We start from the raw sequence: 14,611 nt of genomic DNA, 5'->3' as shown, positions 1-14,611 counted from the left end.
TCCGCGTGTCTTCAGCGGTTGTGTCTTCTCCTATTATTCCCACCCTCCTTATCGCACACCTTCAGAGCCGGTCCCACTGTTTAATGACGTCTCCGTCCTCCTTCCGCAGTCTGTTTCATCCCTCCTGACTTCCTGACTGCCTCTTTCCCTCCTCTTCCTTTGGCGACGGCCCTCTGAATTAAACATTGCTGAAGTCCCTTCTCAGCGGATCTGTTGACTACCAAAAAAAAAAGGAAAAAAAAAGAAACTGACCTTCCTCTCACGTCATCCAATTACGCACAAAGTCGGCCCAAACTCAAAACCTGGCTTTGAAAAGTGTTGCATCTCATTATTCAGTTGGGTGCCAATTGGTGGAGACAGTTTCATCTGCACCGAGTGGCGGTTTTATGATCGCTGCTCGATCTTTAGAGGGCCGTTAAAAATTAAAGTGAGTTGTAGTATGTTGAGTGTGTAGTGTCTTCAGCCTGCGTGTGCACATGGCAAAAATGAGAACAGTCCATCCTTTTCTTCTGCTGCTGCTGCTGTGTGTTCACCAAAAACACACCTGCAATGTGACATCAGCCCTTTCTGATGTCACAAAGCAATAACTCTGCAATCGTCTTCCTATTAGTGATGCCACCAGGTGTTGGCTCTGCCCTCTCAGAAGGCCTTGTTTTTGTCTCCTTCCACAAAATAAGTGTCTGTTTTAGCAGGCTGCTTTTTCACTGGGGGCTATAAACAATGGGATAATTGTTTTGTTTTCTGGAATCATCACTGCAATTCCAAATGAAAAAGAAACATCTTAAAAAAAAAACAAATAAAAAAAAATTCTATTAATGCTTCAGAGTTGCTTGGGTACATATTTATAAAAGTGGAGTGATTAAAAAAATTTGGATGAGAAAAGGTGAAGTGAGTCCCAAGATGGTTCCATCTGTTTAATGAAGAGTCTTTAAAAAAAAAAAAAAAAAAAATCGAGACTGAATAAAAGGAGTTGTTTGCACATGCAAATTAGCACAGCGGAGATGATATATTCAGGCTTTAGTGCTTATCAAGTGTGTCTGTGGGCTGAATGTGCTTCGGAATAATTACAATCATAGTGGAAATGTTCAGTTAGCGAAATGCATAATGAGCCGGTGGCGGCGGCCCGCTTAAATACACCCGTGTCAGACGTGTCAAAATCGCACATCGGGTTTGACGCGAGCGCAGGCCGTTTCCCTGACAAGGTCAATTGGCATTTTTCTCTCTTTTTTTTTTTTCTCTCACTCTGACAAAGATAACACATTAATGGAAATATATTTCTCCTTGTATTTAAATTGATACATTACAAACCCCAATTTCTGAGAGTCTTTCTTTGAAAGCGTACCTTTTTTTTTTAAATGCCACTTCTTCCTGTGCAAAGCTACTGTTTAAATAGGCGCTGCTGGTTTGATGAGGCTAAATCTTCGCCCGCCGCCAAGTGGACAAAACATTCTTTTTTTAGGCAGTGCTTTTGAAAAATGTCTTTCCTTCCTTGTTTACATTTTAAAGATTGGTTGAAACGGTGAATCTTTTGTTGTGCAACCAGAAAAAGTTGAGTTTTGATTTAAAAAAAAAAAATAAGAATAGAAGATACTTCCATTCCTTGTTCATGAGGTCTGTTGAGGTTTATGGTGCCTGCAATTGGTCAAAAGAAAACATCAACTGTTAGAACACGACACTATCATTTGTTAAACTACAGGCGGTCGAAAACTTTGCCCACAGTTTTTCTACCTTTCGTCAGGTTTCATCCAGTTCTGTTGTGTTTGTTCTGAAGCTAGAAACAAACTTTTTCTGTAGCAGAGCAACAAAATGTCGCATCATTTCAACATAGAAATGCGGCTTTTGTTCGTCCCTAGTTTTATGGTTACATGATCACGAGTCGCTGATAGCAAGACGTGGCTTTTACAATTTCACAAAAGAAAAGCGGACAAAATGTTTCTTCGCTTTTTTTTGCCATCTTCTGTCGTTTCTGTTAACGTTTCATTTGCAAGTGTTTTTCTTCTTGCTTTTTTTGTTTCTTCTTTATGAATGCAGGGACCTGGCCGATCCGGCGGTGAGGACGGATCCGGCAGCCCTCCTCTATTCATCGGCGCCAGCCTGGCTTTTCAAAGCGTGATCAATCGCCGCCACTCATTTTCAAAAATATTTTTTATTCCAAACACCCCACCCCCCCCTACCCGCCCACCCAGCCACCTCGCCTCTTTGATTACAGTGCAATACTGATTTCGCTCCTTTAAAATGCATTAATGGCTGGCAGATTTGCATTTATATTGAGTTTTTTTTTTTTTTTGTTCCCTCTCTTTCACACAGGCACATGAGAAAACCTGAGATAGAGCCGTGGTGAACAAAGAGCGGCGAGGGAACACGCATCGCCTCAAACACATTTGACCCCCATAATGGAGTACAAGCAGCGGAAACAGGCGCCGGCGAAACAGGCGGAAACAGCCGCTGGCGAAACAGGCGGAAAGTGGCGTCAAAAAAGGGATTTTTTTTTTTTCTTTTAGTACAAGAAAATATCCCCCTGAAAACAGGAAGGAAAAAAAGTGCGTGTCAAAATTGCAGCGAAAAATAAACAAATAACTAAAAAGGTGGCGGCTCCGCTGCAGCAAAGACGCTTTTCGACAAAACACGCTCCAATAATTTCTTCAGTTCTGGGAGGAAGGAGGATAATTGGTGTCTTGTTCCTTGCCGCTTAATGCGGCGGTGACCTTTTCACGCAGCCAGACGAGAGGCTGGCACGTTCCCAATCTCTGTTTATCCTCCAAATTAGGCCGAGTGCCCGCGTTATTAAAGATGGGGCAGATTTGCTTGTCGCTGATTCAGGTTGGCATTGTCCGCGCTGCGCTTCCTCCCTCTGAGCTCATATCTCTGGATAAGAGAGACACTCCCCACGACACACAAACACACGCACGCACACTCACACACCAACACGACAACATCCCGAAAGGAATGGATGCTTTGTCTCTCTGCAAATCTGATTCAAACACTTTCCACCGCTAAATCGTCCGGGCAGAGAGAGTCCCCGGGGAAATTTACAAGGCGATTCGGCTCTCATTGCTGGTTAGAGTGGAGCGCGGCCGGGCAATCATGAGCCAAGGGGTGGTGTTGTATGATTCCTCTCAAGCCCGACGCTGCACCAGCTGATGTCGCTGATTTTCACCCTCATCTCTGGTTAAAGGCCTGTTTATCGGCAGAATTAACCAGTGGTCCAGGTGGGGATTAGAGCCGGACTGTTGGAAAAATGCTTCTCCGGTGGAAGTTTTCACTCCGGAAGCATGATCTGGGATGATGCAAATTGACTTGCCCACTGCTTTCTAATAGTGGAAGTCACTCAAAATACACTGTGGTTCAATTCTAGTTTCTAAACAAGCAAACACAGACTCTTTGAAGGCAAACACACGGTGGTCATTGGTTATTCTTTAAAGGGCCCGTAAAATGAATATACTGACGTGTTAAAAGGATATCATATCTGTTGAACTCCCCATTACTGTGAAAAGTCCGTCTGTTACTTCCTTGGCTCACGCATGAGTGCTAAAACACTTGCTTCTAGGAATCAGCCCTTAGTGATGTCACAAAGAGACTCTGATGCCTCCCTCAGACTAGTGACAGCACCCAAATGGGCGTCAGTTCCTCCCATTTTGACAGAATGTAGAAACCATACATAACATTTAGCATGGAGCTAAAAACCTGGCAGCAGTAGCAGTAGCTGTAAACAGAGGGCTAAAGAGGGCTTTCCTTGACATTTATAGAAGTCCAGGAGGAAGATTTGGCAAAAATGAGGGACCTTTAAGTTCACATAAACAATTTAAAGCAGTAAACTGCCCCGTCTTGTTCAATATTTACTTCATTTCGGTAACAAAGTGGAAGATTGAAGAACGAAGGAGGCATTTTTCAAAACAAACAGCCAGGATCATTTTCTATAAATCTGTCAGACTTTACATTTTTTTTTTCCTGACAGCGCTGCAAACACGCCAACATCGTCCATGGTCCCCCGATCCATTTGATTTTGAAATGAGAAAAATTTAAACTCTCAGCTCCAGGTTTCACTGCGGCGGTGGCGGCGTCGGGATCGGGAGCCGCCGGCGTCGTTGCGTCACGAGTCGGTCACAGCAAACAACAGCAGCCACCTGGAAAGTCTCTTTCCCTTTTCCCCACAACGGTGCCAAAACATGCAAACACACGCCGGCCTGCGTTTTAATAAATCAACCGCCGCGTCGCAGGCGGGCGGCTGGAAGCACCTTCAGAAGCCCTCCGCCCACCAACCCCGGCCCACCCCCGCCTATTCCCCACCCACCCCGTGAGAGTCGCTTCTCCGTGCGGCATCCTGCCGCTGTCAGGTTGTAGCATTATGCAAATACACTGTTTACTGTTTACTGTTAGTGTGACAATATCCAGGCATGAAAGCTGGCGGGGACCAGGGGGGGCCGCGGTGAGTCACCGGGAGGGAAGCAGAAGAAGAAACCCTGCGAAGGGGACGCCAAGAGTCTGAGTCTCTCTGCGCGAAAATCAAAGCGCGTCACCGCGAGACAGAGATTTTTTTATGTTTTCTCCCGGCTTCTATTTCCACACCTGCACATTTTTTTGATGGCACGGCCACAAAAGAGAAATGCGAAGCGGATGGTGTGTAAACCTGGAGGTAATTGGTAAGTTTGGGTTGAGTGCTAACGGAGCCACTCTGCTGTTTTTGTAACACAATAATGTGTTTTAATGAGCCGGATATGCAAACATGTTCATTTTTATTCATTCAATTTAGTGTTGGAGCTGCGGGACTGCAGTGTCTGTGTGCTCTTGCTTAACACGAGCGCTCATTCAGTTTTACAGAGTAAAAATTAACAGGAACGAAACATTAGTGATATGAATAACAATTTAAATCTGGGACATTTAATAGTGCTTTGTTTTAAGTCTTTAGAGGAGCAAAGATCTTTTGCTGCAATAAGGATGATCATATGGTGCTGTCAAGACGAGTCTTTGAAAACGTTGAACACTGAAGTATTTAAACTAAGTCAACGTTATTCTTAGTTAGTTATTCTTTGACTGATCCGGCGACAAGGATGCTGTAAAAATAACATATGTCAGTTTTGATGTCAACACTCAGGTGCTCGCTAACAAACTGCAGTGGTGAATTTCTGCTTCGTTTGATAGAAGTAAAACTTTCCTCTCTAGTAGAAGCAACGGCGGGAGCGCTCGGCTGAAACAACTAAAGAAGTTTTGCGGTGCTGAAAGCGGCCGCTGTCACATAAAAAAAACAACAAAATATAAAATGCATAAAAAAAGAGAGACAAAATAAAGCTCACAGTGGAGCTTTTTGCAACTCAGTACTCGTAGAAAGAAACAGAAGACAGAAAAGAAAAGGCCATTAAAGGGGACAGACTCTTGGCAAGCCGGTGGCGACATGTCAGGACAGGGGGTTCGGGGGGGGGGGGGGAGAAAAAAGAAAAAGTGAACTCACCTATAAATTTTATATCTGGTCGTAAATCCTTGGCGGAATCTCTCCACAAAGGACAGATAACTCCGAGAGTGGTGGAAAGGTCCGCGGTCAGAGATGAGCCAGTCATATTGCTTGGTGACATGCTGTTCAGTGGCCGACGGGTCCGGGCGGGAAGACCGAACTGTTATATGGTCCCATATAAACAGGAAGCAGATGACCTCAATAAACCTCCAGTTCATGCTTTTTCTTAAGCCGCTCTCTGTTCATTCTCGCTCCATTGTGTGGAGACCTGATGGGAAGAGGAGAGGGAGGGGGGTGGGGGGAGAAGAGAAGAGAAGAAGAAGCCGTTAGGTGACAGAGTCTATTTTAGCGCCACAAAAAGACGCGGCGGGGACAGGTTGATTGTGTTGTAGTGAACAAATAGGATGGTGTCGCTGTCATTGTCACTTGGCTGCGACATGATCGCGCTGCAGCGGCGGCGGCGGTGGGGGGAGGAGGAGGGGAGAGAGGGGTGACAATCGAAGAGGGGGAGAAAATTAATGTTAGACAGGCATACATGCATCGTCGCCCTCTCTGTTTTTTTCAGGGGTTTGAATTTATTTTTTAAGTGGCTAATTATCACCCTGAATTTCCACTGATGTGTTGTGACACATAACCGCAGATGTTTAAGGAAAAGCCCCGCCCACCGCTGTCAACTAAGGTCGCAATGAAATAAAAAAAAATAGAAACTGCCACCGCTAACCCACCACACCACACCTTCACTCATTTCACACACTACATGTTAGCAAGCTAGCATGGGGCTAATCGTTTGATTAGTGCACACATCAAGCTACATTCTAAGTTGTAAGAAGTTCCCTCTGCTATTTGTTTAGGTCCCGTAAAGTTTCCAGAAACACGCAATGTCGCCGTCATGGTATTGAGTTAACTTTTTCTTGTTAAAGGTTCTATATTGTGTTTGTTTTATCTAATTGTGTTCTTTTCTTACCGCAGTACTTCCTGTGTGTTTCTGGGCAGAGGACCAGAGCTTTGTCTCGGGCTGTCTTTAATAGTGCCCGAGTATAAAGTAGGGAGCGTGCTCAGTCCGTCTTACCGCACCATACTAACTGGTGGGTGTGTTAAATTGGGTATTGACTCCTTTAATGTGTGGTAAATAAATGTGAATCAAAGGCCTCTCATTCCAGGTCAGATGTTACGCTTGCAAACTCAGGGATTTTTTCTTTTTTTTTCTTTTGATTTGTGATTATTATTTTTTTGAAAGTCGACAGCAGAACCAAGGCTCACAACACTGATGAGGCAAACAGCGGAGCAGTCTTTTCAACATGAGTCTGCAGAGAGAATATAGATCATATGAAACACGGAATCGTATCATCAGAACTAACTGGTAAACTCAGTAAACGGGTGAATGCAATTGACAAAAAGATGTTATTTTTATTTGCCTCTTGCATTTACCAGTTTGCAGAAGCTGTGATTTGATGAGTAAATCTTGCAACCTGCCCTATGTATCTATTCTGTTTATTTATTTAATGTGGGACTCCAGTGAAGCAGCTTAATATCGATCGATAGATGCCTAGAAAACAGCATATTTAGCCCGCTGTTTGAAGCCTCCTGCTTGGATGTTCTGTTTGGATCTTTATGGAGACGTAAAAAACAAGGAGGGGTTGTTGCTGGGACAAGGTGTCAGTCCCCCTTGTGACTTCACTCAGGACTGATTCCCACAGCTGTGTGTTTTAGCACAAAAAACAGCGAGCAAAATAATTAAAGTGTGAACTTCTCCCAAGCAGCAGGTGCATAAAGTGCAGTGTTCCAACACTCGCTTGGCAAGGTGTGGCCTTGAATGCAAGGCAGAGTGTTGCCTTGGCACAGTGAGATATATGCAATATCTGATGGCCCCCCATTTCACTGCTGTGAAATCAAAACTCGTTTCCTACACTGCAGCAAAACACATTGTTTGCTTAGTTAAGAAGAACAAGCGAGTAAAAAACTGTGTTGAGATTAAATTGTTGAAAATGAAGATTAAAATGACACATTCCTTTATTGCACCCTGACGTTGATCTTCCTTGCAGACGACTCAGGAGCAATATACAGTACATAGCGTCTCTTTGTTCATCATGAATAATATTTTCATCCACAAATGCTCAAGCTGGACCCTGTGGGAGTGGAGCGACGTGCTATCAAGTGTTACTGTATATGCAGAAAAAAAGTCCTTCCCCCTTTTTCATGGTTTATTAGGCAATAACATGTGATAAAAGGGCAGCCGAAATTTAATGGGTCTAATCTTTCCCTGCTAAAGAGATGATGAACTACTTGATTACTAAAGTTAATGGTTTCACAGTGGCGCACATAACATCAGATCTTTATTAGTCTTATATATATATATATGCATATATATATATATATATATTTACACACACAGAGTCTATTAAAAAATACAATACAGTGCAAGATCATTGTCAGGGGTGCTTCAATTATATCTGCCTTTTATTGTTATTCTCAATAAAGGAGCAGGAATCATCTAGGAAGCCCAGAGCACTAAACTGTCGCCGTGTGGTAAAGCATCAGATTTAGAGCAGACGTTGCTGTTTTTCCCCTAATATCTAAACTATTAATTACGAAACAATGCAAGTGTGTTCTGAGTGGCACTTGCTCCATTAAAAATCTTGACAAGTAAAGGGAACAAGACGGCAAAAAAACAAATCTGAATCAATAGCAGCTGATTTATTGCCACTTGTATTGCCACGAACGCGGCGGAAAAGGAGCCGCTAAAAAAAGTCAACAGCAAAACACTCTGCACCTTAAGTGCTTGTAAGTCTGAGGGCGAAATATTGAGAGAGAGAAAAAAGGTTGTTTGGCACCGAAGGTGGATTTTGGCTCATCAATGTGTCACCTTGCTCAGTGATTTTATGGTTTTCAGTGTCCTGAAAATCAGTGAAGCGCAAAAAATGATGGGGACAACAACAAAAAAAAAGCCAAAAGTAATTCACATTTACACAACCCACAATGCAAAGAGCGACTACTGGTGCCACCGCACATGACAGAACAAATCAGAGCTTCACACGTCCCTGACAAAACATCACTCTCTTTGTACTCTCTTGGGTTTTTATTGTGGGTGTGTGTGCATGCGTGTGTGCGTTCCGTTTTAAAATTCTAGCCACAGCGCAAGTGCTGTGGAAATAATTTCTTTAGTTGACCCTGAGGCTGTATCGCCTCCACCACCGGAGGCGTCGTTTGCTGTCTGCATCCCTGAAACCTCCTGCAGTGAGTACATTCATATTTATAAGGCCTCCGTGATCAAAGTAAATCCTTGCTGAGGTTTTTTTTCTATTCTTCGTATGTGTGCGTGCGTGTAAGTCATGTTTCTATTTACGATACATATTAATACTTGATGTTCTGCATTTCCATGAAATGGCAGACTCGGCCTTACTTTTTTTTTTTGAAGGTTTAAAAAAAAGAGAAAAATAACAGTGCTACCTTATATGCCTTAAGCCTGGATGTAATGCTGGATAAGCAAGAACTAACAGACAGGTGTGACTCACTATGGCTCACGCTGCCTTTCTTTGTGTGTGTGTGTGAGGTGTGAGAACGTGTAACCTGGCACAGCAGGAAGATTTCCTAAATCCTCCAGATTTATCTCCCCTCTCACACACGGGAGGCGATTGGGCGAACCATCTGTCCGTCCTGTGGGCCCGTCACAGTGCGAGGCTTCCCGTCCTCGCCAGGGGACAACATTAGCCACGTGTCAGCACCCCGTGGCTAGGCTAGCCCGCTTTCTAAACACTCCAGCGTTTTGCACAGCGTTTGCCAAAACCAGTCGTGACTAAAAGCGAAACATTGTTGACCGTGGCCAAACCACTGGGGAAACTTGCCGCTACGTGCTAATCTCTTTAGCAGCAGCTAGTGTTGACATCCCGTGCTAGCTCATCTGCAAGCCTAATACCCTTCTGCCTTTTTAAGCATGAAGCAAGCTCACTGGTTATGAACTCTACCGATTCAGACAGTTAAAAGTGAAGGAATGCAGCTGCCGAATGGAAGAGAGTCGATTTGGCTAACGGGATATCTACTTTAATCCAGTTGAAAGTGCCGTTTGTTGCAGGTTGGCAAAATGAACGAGGGTTTAGAGCTGAGCAATCAAGCTGCCATGCAAAGTTATAGTGTGTGTCCTTTTCTATCTATCAATAAATAAATAAATAAACAAATACAAATGTCTGGTATTTATCCCCGTAAGGCACTTTGGTTGGAAATGGTCCTCACTGGGCAGCTGATTCAATATCATGTGCTACACTTCCCTGAGCCCGTAGTGTTGCAAATTAGCATTGTGCAATCTTAAATCTCCCGTTCTCAAGGTGAACAGTCAACACTTGAAAGGCTGCTCTCCACTAACTAAAACAACGGGAAGAGAAGGGGGTGGAGGGGGCTAGGGGAGGGCAGGCTGGCGGGGGGGAAGGTACAAGGGGGTCCACACCAACAAAATAGTTCCCTTGCAATAATAAACTTCTTTTATGCTCCAGAGATGTGCTGACTCACCAGGAGCAATTATGCAGTGCTGTAAATAAGCCACTGAGGGCTGGTGGTGGTGGTGGTGGTGGTGGTGGTGGTGGCAGCGGCGGTGGTGGTGCAGGAGGGGCTGGGGAGGGTGATTTTGAATTAGCCAGGGAGGAGATAACACGTTGGCTTGATAATTGTTGCCCAGGTCCTCCGAGACTCGGAGGCGGGAAACAAGTCAATGCCAACACAAGGAGACACAAAAACAGTTTGGCGGTGAACTGCGGGGAAAAGTTCCGCCAGCCGGGTCAGTCAGTGGATGTGAGTGGCGCTGCCAAACCCCGGCTGAGCGTCGGAGCATTGTAGTGGTTGGAGAGTCGGACTAAAATGGCTCCATAAAATCTGTGACTGGCTCTTTGCAGAACTGTTGTACAATCGGCCATATGGGTTTTGTTTAATAGGGGGGATTGGTCACATGACGCATCAACACCTGTCAAGAAAGGCATATGTATATATGCAAATTATAAATATGCTTCGTGCACATGTTTCCAAATATGTCGATATTCTGGCTGTTAGCTATTAATCCTGCAACGCACTGGAATTACAAGTCTGTAATCTCACACGTCCGCCTTGCAAAGTTCCACCCTGAAGTGTTTGCAGCCACTTTTGGAATTGCATCACCAGTCAGCATCGCTGTGGGACCTTCATGGAGGTCCAGGTATAGCGTCTTGTTTCAAATGATAAATAAACAATAAAGACAAAATGCAAACACCAATTGCAAGTACCTGCAAATCTTTATCTCTTGTTAAACTGCACAGGAGTGAGTGGGCGAGTTTCCTTTTTTTTCTTATTTTTGAAAGCAGGCAACCAACTCTTTTGCCAAAGGAGACGCGGAACACATCGCACCACTACTCCCCCAAAAACGTCTGGTTCTTTTTTCCCTCTTGCTCTAGTAACTTGTCAAAATAAACACTCACTGCAGCCGCAGCACCTTGGAAAGCAGTCGACCAACCCGCAATACCATTTACTCAGATATGAGATACAAAATACGAGAGATTGTATTTTCGGGTGGGAGGAGTCGTCTTTTTCCAGATGACTGCTCTCGCTTTTGGCACATGAGGGAACTTTGTTTAGCCCTGGCTTTAGCGGTACTGCCCTACCGACTCCCACATACTGACGTGTGATTGGACAGTGACCCTTTAAGGCAGGGGCTTTGCTAAAGGGTCAGTTGCATTCCGTAAACTTCTTCAATTTTGTTTCCACCATAGTAAATCAATTTATATTTATTTATTGTCTCAAAAGGGTTTTAATCAATCAGAAAAAGGTATTTTGTTCAAACATGGTTGGCAGTGACCCCGCCCAGCCCCATTACTGGCAACTCCTCCATTTGGACCACTGCGTTTCAACTCACAACTCTCATTGCATTGCACTACACGGCATTATCCTCGATTTCATGGTTAAATTACTCAACTCCTGCTGATCTCGAATGAACTTTTTTTTTTTTTAAAAAATAACTTAAAATATTCAATCTGCTCTGGATTTATTTGCAGATTACTGGTATTTACCAAGTGGATTAGAGACGCGCAGAGGGGAAATAGGAGACAGAGAGTGGATCCCGTTTACCCTTGAATAGTCAGGGTGAAAGAAAGAGGGGAGGATGTCTGCTCCAGGAAACCGCAGGGCGGTACAAGGGAGGCTTGTTTTCTTTTAAACAGCCCTCATTCATGCCGCAACTCCTCCTTCCAGTCGGCCTCATTCAGCCGCTTTCAATCTCCATTCTGGTCCCATCATTCGCCTCGCCAATCAATCCCTTTCTCCCCTGTGTGGGGGGCCAAGTGTCCTTCTTTATTCCGTAAAGTTTGCCAGAATGGGGAGTCTTGTTCCTCCTATTTGTATTCTAAATCCCAGGGCGGCCAGACATCGGCGCAGGATGAGCGCTTCTGCGAGGGGGGGGGGGGGGGGGCGCGGGGAGGGGGGGGTGCAGGTAGACTCGGGGGAGTCGGAGCGCCGCGGTGCCACGTTTCGCCGCCTCTTCCGTGTACGCGCAGCTCTGAACAAGGCACCCGGTCACCTACACGTGTGTCGCTCATTATCTGCAATATTGCCCCTCGGCACCGTGGAAGGGAAGGAAGGTGCTGTGTTTCCCTTCCCCCACTCCTGAGCTGGTTAATTCCCAGCGATATACAGTAGCTGTAAAGCAAAACCTTTGACTTTCGGTAATAGCTGCTCGGGAGACAGGAAGTGGAATTATCCCAACCTTCTTTTCTTTTTTCTTTTGAGGTCTCATTTAATACCCAGTGGCTAAGACACTGCATCACTAATTATCCAGCAAACCCCTCCAGATCTTCCAAGACCAAGAGGCACATTTAGCCCTGTGTTTGTTTACAGTCAAGAAAAAAAACATCTGTGGGATGTAGCTGGGGATTTACCTTCCTGCTGAAGCTGATGCTTTGTTGGTGAAAACAAACAAACAAAAAAAAACAAGGTGTCATCAGATTGCAGAGCTGACACCTGGCTGGAAATGTCACCATTAGCCAGGGAATTGTATCAGATCCCTTTGTGACATCACAGAGGGATTACGCCCAGTAATGTGTTCCAGCACTTGCTACCTAAAAGCTAAAGAGGGCACAAGAAGTAGAGCATATGTTGCTCTATGTTTACAGCCGCACCCCCCTCCCACACACACACACACACACACACACACACACACACACACACACACACACACACACACACACACACATACACATACACACCTTTTCAAAAAGAAATACAGTCTCAGATCAAATATTATGACAATGTTTGCATCTTTACTTGACATCTCTTGGCTCCAGCTCTGCATTGCGCAAAACAGCTTACATACAACCTCATGTTTAGCCCTCTGTTTAGAGCTTCACCCAAAAATAAAGCTTACTTTTAGCTTGCTGCTGCGTAATGGTGACGTTTTTGCACTCGACACGTTCGGCATTTTCACTAACAGAACATTTCCTCTGTGGTTCCGATTTCAGTCCCCAGGGACACATCGGAGTTGAAGTTCAAATTGATTATTAGTCCCCCAGGAAAGGGGGGCGGGGGGGGCATCGCGTGTCACGGCAGGCGTTTAAACACAACATGAAGGAGTGTTAGTGAGTTACACGCTTGAGAAAGAGCGCAAAGAATATGACGCGGGAACGCCCACCGGTTGACACCAACATTAGCCGGTGCGCGAGCTGACTTGCAACAGTGCACAGTTCATTTGAGCTCCGCGGGAGCGGATTAATAAGCGTGCACCGTGGCTCCATAGGGGCCAATAATAATTTGATAAGCACTAAAACCTCCGCCATATAATCTCCATGGCTCTAATTTGCATGTGCAAACAACTCCTCTCTTATTCAGTCTCCATTTAAAACTCTTCATTAAACAGATGGAACCATCGTGGGACTCGACTGGGATTTACTCCAAAATTTTAATCCCTCTATTTTCTAAATATTTAATTCCGCGAGTCTGACGGCACACGTAGATTTTTTTTTTCCCTTGCACTTTTTAATGATGCAGTATTAAGCCCATTTTCAGATCTTTATCTCCATCCCAGACTCCTGGGTAGCAGCCTCTACAGGATTAATTATCTAAAAAAAAAAAAAAAAATTAATAGCTCTCCAGAAAGCAGTATTATCCCCCCAGTTCGCAGATCAGTTTAAGATTCCTGCTTTAACCAAAGACGAGGCTGTGGGCGGGGCCAGCACCTGGCAGGAAGTGATATCACGAACCAGGAGGAGACGTCAAAAACTGATTCTTGTTCCTAGTGGAGTCAGGGAAGTTGGTTAAAGATGGACTTTCCTCGTTCAACTGCCAGCATGGACAGACTATTGCGAGAAAACAACGGCGACGTCTTTTATTTGACTTCATTTTATTTTCATTTTCCGCTTAAAGAATATGGGACCCTTGACAGCCTGTCACTGTTTTGACCTGAGCGGAATTAGAATGAGGAGGCGGAATACTGAACAGGGCTCCGTCTTAATATGCCGAGCCAGAGCCCCGACAACCCCGGGAGTGATCTGTGCGCAGCTTACAGCTACGTCTGGAAAAGGTGCGGCAACGCTCCGCCGCCTGCAATTGCCGGGAAGCAGCAGAGGACGTGCAGAGCCGGCCGCGGTTAACTTAGTTTGCACTGGATTCCTCCCACGCCCTCTCCTCCCTCCTCCGCCCACTAAATCTCTCGCCTCGGCCCTGCTGGTTTGTTTTTTTGTTTTTTTTTCTCTCCCCTCCTCGATAGGCCCGCAGTGGCACCGTGACCTTCAGAAAACATGGCTGAGCAAGCAACAACTCTGTCTGATAATGAAATTCTCCGGTTGGTCAGCAACCAATCAGCTCGGCCCCGGCCCGGATCAATGGCACATTTTAAGGAGAAAACTAATTCACTAATGGTCGGGAGTTATTCCAATTTACCTGGACGCGGAATTATTGTGTCCGAATCCATTGTGGGAGGGGGCAGGGCCGATCAATGCAAGGCGAGGGGAGGGAAGCAAGTTGCATTTGTCACGTGAAGCAGTGCGAGCCGTGTGTGTGTGTGTGTGTGTGTGTGTGTGTGTGTGTGTGTGTGTGTGTGTGTGTGCCTGCCGCAGGTTTGCTTTTTTTATTTGATCGCCGCCTGGCTATCGGCAGCAGCCGGCCTTGGCTTTCTCTTTTTTTTGTAATTATTATTACTGGGTAGACGTGAACAGGGGCTCT

The 14,611-nt window shown here is 45.1% G+C and overlaps 1 protein-coding gene across 1 annotated transcript in view; it reads right to left on the bottom strand.

The window, feature by feature from the left end:
• Positions 1-14,611, bottom strand: part of brinp1 (bone morphogenetic protein/retinoic acid inducible neural-specific 1) — a 91,983-nt gene that overhangs the window by 56,941 nt on the left and 20,431 nt on the right. Inside the window, exon 2 of the mRNA XM_076043708.1 lies at positions 5,447-5,714. Coding sequence (XP_075899823.1) covers positions 5,447-5,664 — 218 coding nt within the window. The 5' untranslated portion in view covers positions 5,665-5,714. The remainder of the gene's footprint in view (positions 1-5,446; positions 5,715-14,611) is intronic.

The sequence above is a fragment of the Nelusetta ayraudi genome, unplaced genomic scaffold (genome assembly GCF_046127955.1).
Source record: "Nelusetta ayraudi isolate G7.1 ecotype Tasmania unplaced genomic scaffold, CSIRO-AGI_Nayr_v1 ptg000076l, whole genome shotgun sequence".
Classification (NCBI taxonomy): Eukaryota; Metazoa; Chordata; class Actinopteri; order Tetraodontiformes; family Monacanthidae; genus Nelusetta; species Nelusetta ayraudi.
Note: the sequence above shows the minus strand (reverse complement) of the source record. Positions and strands in the feature narration are given on the sequence as shown.